This window comes from Gavialis gangeticus, unplaced genomic scaffold (genome assembly GCF_001723915.1).
Source record: "Gavialis gangeticus isolate Ggan-Ray unplaced genomic scaffold, GavGan_comp1, whole genome shotgun sequence".
Taxonomy (NCBI): domain Eukaryota; kingdom Metazoa; phylum Chordata; order Crocodylia; family Gavialidae; genus Gavialis; species Gavialis gangeticus.
In genome coordinates, this window is record NW_017728993.1 from 45,888,529 (window position 1) to 45,895,154 (window position 6,626).

Here is a 6,626-nt window from a genome sequence, read left to right on the forward strand (position 1 = left end):
ACTTGTGGCTGCCCACACTGTCTGTCCCAGGGGAGCAGGCAGGGAAAGGTTACCTTGCTTGCCCAGCCACTGCTACTGCTGTCTGGGCAGGCTTACCCTGGAGAAGAGCAGCAGCTTGGCAGCCTTAACCCTTCCCTGCCTCCTATCATGGAACAGACAGCATGGGCTGTCACAAGTAACAGGAGGGGAGAGCCCTGGGAACAGGGTGGGCAGGAGGAAACCCCAAGGGGTAAAGGAGGGTGGAGTCTCAGGGGCAGGAGGGAAGCTCAGAATGGGAGGGGGGGATTCTTACCTTTCAGTCCTCCAGCCCTGCTGGCCTGTAGTGGGACTGCTCCAAACTCAAATTAGCACTAACTCCAGTCAACTTTCATGCAGCTCACACTATAAGGTATAACAAGGCCCTTAGCTAACCTGCCACAATGCACTGGAATAGAAGTGTCCACCTGGGAGTATGGGAATACGTATTTCAGGCTATTCCTTTGTGTATACAAGCATCCTCTTGGAAAGATAGCTATTTCTGCAGATCCATCCCATTCATTATCTGCACTGCACACTCAACTCCTCCCAGCCAATGATGTTCAGATCTGTCAGCAGCTGAGTTATCAGTGTGGGGGGCTCTCAACAGCCAGCTGGACCTGACTGTTGTGTTGTGCAGTGGCTCAAGTTACACACTACTGGTCATGTAGCACTCCTGCCCTGAATGAAATGTACTGCTCTCAGACCCCTTGGATTTGAGTGAGTTTTTGATGCATATACGCTTTCAGGTTCCTGCTTCCAGGAGGAAGGGAGGAATAATGCAGTCTTATGGTTCACCCATACATGAAGTGCCTTTGTCCCCATGGGCTACAGGAGAGGAGAGAACTACTGTATCTACTTTCAGCCCTACAGCAGGGAGGGCTGGAAAACCACTGCTGTGCCTACCTGAGAGAGGGGAGAAGCCACTATCTCCATCCCACCTGTCTATTCCCTTTCAGTACCTTCTACAGACCTTCCACTACTGGCTTCCCAGGAATCTCATTGGCCCTTAGCTACTGCACCCTGATCCTCCTGCTTCACAACCCGCTCCTGCCCCTCTCCACTGAACTCTGCCAACACCAACATACAGTCCTTTGTCCTGTTACCCAGCTGACCTCCCCTTCCTTCCTGAAAGCTCCAAACTAATGAATCCAGGAGTGAAGGGGTTAAGGTGGCAGGAGCACTCTCCCCCCCTTCTGTGGGAAAACAGGGCCCCTTCCCACTTTCCATGGAGTAGGTTTCTTGACGTCAAGCCTATGAATATTGTAAGAAGCTTCAGGATTGTAAGTGCAGTGGGTCTGCTAATGCATAGAAAGCAGGACTGTGTGCTAAGCAGGGAAGCCATTGTAACAGCATTGGGAGAGGAAAGAAAATCTCTCACAGAGAAGAGGCTTTGGGCTGCCTGTGCCTGGCACAAGGGGAATTGCTGCAAAGGGGGAAGCTTCCTGCTGCGCACGCCAGAGGTGCCTGTGGGGAATGTGACATCAGCACTAGGAGCCAGGACTGGGGGAGAGATAAAAACACTCACGCATCCTGAAAGAAGAGCCCAGCTCACCTCCTGAGCAAGCATGTCTGCAAAAGAGAGGCAAAAAAGCAAAGTAACCAAGGACAGCGTCACCCTATTGCCTTGCTTTTATTTTGTGGAGGTGAGTGAAGAGCCTAAGCTTGTCTCCCTTCCATTTTAGCATAATGCAGATGCATTTTAGAAGAACTCATGTTCTTAGCTAGCCTATTTGTTCACTTCCCTATTCCTGTATTAATCACTGCCCAGGTTAATAGGCAGAGAATGAATAGTACATTGTCATTGTATACCAAGTCTGACTGAGGAAATATTGAGTCTGTGTGTATTATGTACGTGTTTGAGTATGTTACTATGTTTCATACCTCTGTGAAGATGTACTATTAGATCAGTGTACGTCTCTGATATCTAGGAGCCTGTAGATTCCAAAGGGTTAAAATTAAGCTTTGTTGGTAATAAATATATGTGCAGTTCATGGCTGCTCTTGAAACCAGCTCTGCATCATCTGAGAATTCATGGGAAAATATGTTCTTTTCATCTCTAAAGCTAGAGTTCATTTTATGTGGAAGCCTTTCAGAATTGTTTAATATAAAATGTGTAGGTGGTGCTTTGCCTAAATAAAATCCATATTAGGACAGGATAATAACTGATGTAAAATGAACCTCTTCCTTCCAGAATAATTTTTTTTTGCAAATAGAGCAGCAACTAATAGAAATCATATCATATACACAGCATAATCTCAACAGGAAGACATATTTCAGAAAGGAGTGTATGTGCAAGCACATTGCGAGTATTATCTTGATGACACAGAATTCATGTTGCTGAAGAATTGCTCTGAAAAATTTAAATGATTTTAAATTTAAAAAACAGTCCTTTGCCTTCATCAGTCCCCAGGAACCTGCCTGGATAATCATGTTGCATTAACAGATGTTTACCTAGAAATGCATGCTTATATTTTGAAAAAGCAAAAGGTTCCCATTAGGTTCTTTATTTAAAGATTGAAACATGTTATGGCTGCTCTGTTGGTGCCAGGTGAAGTTACAATTTCACAAGCACTCACTGCTTCAGAACTGGCATATTGCTTTTGACAGTGGTGACATTCACTTGTAAGTGTCTGTAGCTGAGCAAGAGCAAACAGGGTTTCAGCTTCAAGAAATCAGTATGTTATTTATGTGTTTGATAAAAGAGCAGTGACATCTCTCACTCATGCGTGTTGCACACAGATGCTAACACAACATGCTTTTGATGATGCCATTCACAGCAGGGCAGTAATTGAGTCATTCAGCCTCTGTGCCTTAGTTTCCCTATCTGTAAAAGGAGGAGGGCACTTGTCCAACAGAGGTGTTGTGAAGATACTGTATGTGTAGAAGCTAAAATAATGGGCGGGGGAAAGGGGTGTAAGAGTTAATTATAACTGTTAGCCTGAATAGCACTATTAAAAATCTTGCCAAAATATATTAAAACAAATATCTTATTTTGTTCAGAAGGATTTAGAGAGCTGCTAAGGTTTTTTAGGAAGACAGGAAAGCATAAGAAGAGAGGCACTTGTACATTGTGGTAAAGTCACCACCTTTCCATAAAAGCTCCCAGTAGTTGCCTGGGTCAGGGAAACAAAACAATACCATGCTAATTGAATAGAAAAAAATATTAGATGGGAACATTATGTAAAAAGAAGTTAGACTTGTCTTCTTGTGAGTTAGGCCTACTTTGTGAAATTCACCCACTGAGAAAAGGCTTCTGCTGGGCCCACTCTCCACATAATTACTCCACTGCTTCACAAGGATTGCTTGTGATTAAGGCATTAGCTTAAGACAGAGGACAGCATACAGTTCCCACAGGAAAAACTTTATTTCTAACACTAGTGCAGATTCTGTATGAGACCCTAAGCAAGTCAGTCAGAGCTAACTCTATAAAGGGGGATTAAGTTCAGCTAATGGATAAAAGATGGTACCTCCTTCTGTGTTCTGGATAGCCCCAATCCAGCAGGTATGTTCTACGGTGAGATAGGTGGAGCAATACCTAGATTGTGCTATAGTGCATCACACATTCAGCACCTCTAATCTGATCACTAAGAAATGTTCTTATGGGAGAAACTAGGAAAAAGGAAGGGGTCCAGAAAAGTATCTAGGAAAAGGAAGGAAATAGAAATCCCAAAACCTAACGAGTAATCCATAGAGGCAAAGAAGAACAACATAACTTATGTTCATTGATAGGCCACAGAACAAATAAAAATAGAGTCTTTACCTCAAGTATTTTACCCAGCAAGATTTACACAAGAATTTGGGGAGCTAAACTATTGATGGTTCAATCAATGTCTATTGATGGTTCATTTGAAGGAAATAATTATGGGCCTGATTTTGATCTCAGATAATCAGTGTTAATCAAGGCAATGTGTGATGTTACACACCACATAAAACCATTATGGCCAAGTACAGACAGCCAAAAAGCCTGAGGCTGAATTGATTTAGTCTTTGCAGATTAGTCTAAAATGCAGAGATTAAATTGAAACAGAAGTGAACAGACATTTACCTTTGATTCAGGAAATGAAGCCACATTGCGTACAGTGGCTCAGGCCATAAGCTGGGGATGCTACAAAACAACTCTCTGGCACGTATCCAGCATGATCTGTATGTTTGCTTCCTCTTCCTGCTGCCCCCAAGGTCTCTGGGATTTGCAGTCCAGAATTACAACAGCAGGACTCTGCAAGGTTGCTCAGAGTGCCTCTGGGCTTTGTAGTCTACAGTCACAGCTGGCAATAAGCATGAGCAGAGGAAGGGGTGTTTAACACCCCCACCCTGGCCCCAGCCAGGATTTACCAGCAGTCTCCACCTTCCCTCTCCCCCTGCAGACTGGGCTGCATCCCCAGCTGGACTTGCCCTCCCCCACCCTCTTTTCAGCCAACCCCCATTGCTCCAGCTAGGGAGAAGAGGGGCAGGGCCAACCCTGCTCTCTGGAGCACACAGCTCAGCCCAGCCCTGCCCTGGGCTGCAAAGCATGCTGGGATACTGGAGGACCCTGATTTAACTTGAACCAGGAAGGGGTCTGGGACAGAACTTTCAGAAACCAGTTTGACCCAACTCAGGTAAGTCTGATACTACATTCAATGAGGTTTATCTTAAACCTGTTTCAGACATTTTGAAACTGGTTTATGTGCAGTGAACTTCTGGTCTTTTACAGGTTTAAACCAATTTGACTAGGGACAGACATTACACATAAACCAGTTTAAGTGATCAAAAACTGGTTTAAACCTGTAACAGAACAGACTCTCAGTGCACATAAACCAGTATGAAAATGGCTGAAACCAGTTTAAGATAAACCTGGTTGAATGTAGTATCAGAATTAACTGATTTGGCCCAAACTGGTTTATAAGGTGTGCAAAACAGCACCATTTAATTTTAATGTCCATTTCACCATTTCAAAGGGACAGTGTTTTCTTTTGTTGTTTCATTTTGTTTTGAAACACTGTTCCATTTTGTTTAACCAAACCTGTTTCACTGTTTCGACATTTCACCCATAGGTCATAATGGGGAATCATGACAATGCCTAAAACTTTGTCATTGCTTGCCTGATTTGGATGAAAATTGTAGGGATGGTAGCCCCTTCTGAGGGCATGAAGCCTGCCAAGTTTCAAGGAGATAGGTGCACAGGCTTCTGGGAAATGGCACCTCAAACTGTTGAAAGCAAAACTCGTGACACTTGCCAGCAGAGGCAGCCTCCTGTCATCCAGCATGCAGATATGGGGGCTGTGGGGCTGTGCCGGACTCATCCCAGGGTACAGGCCTCCAGATCTGTATGTCGGATGATAGGAGGCTGCCACTACCACCTGGGACTGGCACTGAAGCCAAGTAAGCCTGGCTCCAAAATAAAATGTTTCAAAACTTTCAAAACATTTCAAGTGCCCTCTGTTTGTTTCGAAGGTGTTCCAAAGCCTTTTGTTTCATTTTGATTTTGCTGTTTTGAGCTCAAAACATGTGGAAACAGCTTCAAAACAAAACACCCGGCGAAATTCACACAGCCCTACTAGTTTATGCAATGTCTGTCCCAGACCCCTTGCTAGTTTAAGACAAACTAGACTCCCCCAGCATCCCAGCATGCTCTCTGGGCTGTGTGGGACTCTCTGCTTGCTACTGAAGCAGGGATCTCCTCCTCCCTCCCTCCTATCTCCCACAGCATGGACCCCAGCCCCACAGACCCTGGGCATGTGGTATGCTAGCTAAGCCGAGAGATGTCTGTGTGCATGTCTCCAATTTCACTAGGACAGGCAGACAGAACAGTAACTGCTTAGGGCATTTTGGAGCTAATCAACAGGTCAGCTGGTAAGCTGTTTAAGAAGAGTTTGAACTAATGGAGAGAGGCTATTGTTTTGCTGATGGGACAATAAAAACTGTTATCAGCTCCCTGCTGGATTGCTTGCCTGTCAATTTGCTGCAGACAGTATAAAGAACCAGGGAGAGGGATATTGAAAAGCTCTATATCATCAATTAATTCATGCTTTCCCCCCAACCCCTTGCCTCAGAGTGCTAGCAGGGGGCTGGCAACATTCCTGCCCCTTGAGCAGCCAGTGGGGAAAAGCCTGGGATGGTGCAGCCAGACCTCCCTAATCAAAGGTCCTGCTGGGGCTTGGCCAACCCACCCCTGGCTCAGCGCTCTGGAGGGCAAGGGAGGGCTGCTCTAGCACCCCACCCCCACCCCCAGCTTCTAGCCTGAGCCACTTCAGGCATGTGTCTGAATTTTCTCAGTCCATAGAGAATATCTGTCTAGTTACAAATTGGTTCAACCTAGTCAGGTTAGACTAACCTGCAAAGATTGAATCAATTCAGGCTCAGGGTTTTTGAATGTCTATCCCTAGCCTTTCTGATCACTTAAACTGGTTTATGTGTAACTTCTATCCCTAGCCCATGAGCTTAAATGATATTTAGCTTCATTTGCTAGTGGTAGAGATCCAGCTTCTCCTCTTGCATCCATTTTGACCACTGACACTCCCTGTGGGTATATCTGACTATCCTGGTACAATGCACCATTCCCTATTATTGAATCTACAACAAACTGCTGTAGGTTATTCATTGATTGAGTGTTTAAGTGTATTCTTTAG

The 6,626-nt window shown here is 44.9% G+C and overlaps 1 protein-coding gene across 1 annotated transcript in view; it reads left to right on the forward strand.

Moving 5' to 3' along the window:
* The first annotated feature begins 1,241 nt into the window (after positions 1–1,241).
* The window catches only part of PLPPR4 (phospholipid phosphatase related 4), a 101,497-nt gene continuing 96,112 nt past the window's right edge, over positions 1,242–6,626 (forward strand). Inside the window, exon 1 of the mRNA XM_019501667.1 lies at positions 1,242–1,661. Coding sequence (XP_019357212.1) covers positions 1,584–1,661 — 78 coding nt within the window. The 5' untranslated portion in view covers positions 1,242–1,583. The remainder of the gene's footprint in view (positions 1,662–6,626) is intronic.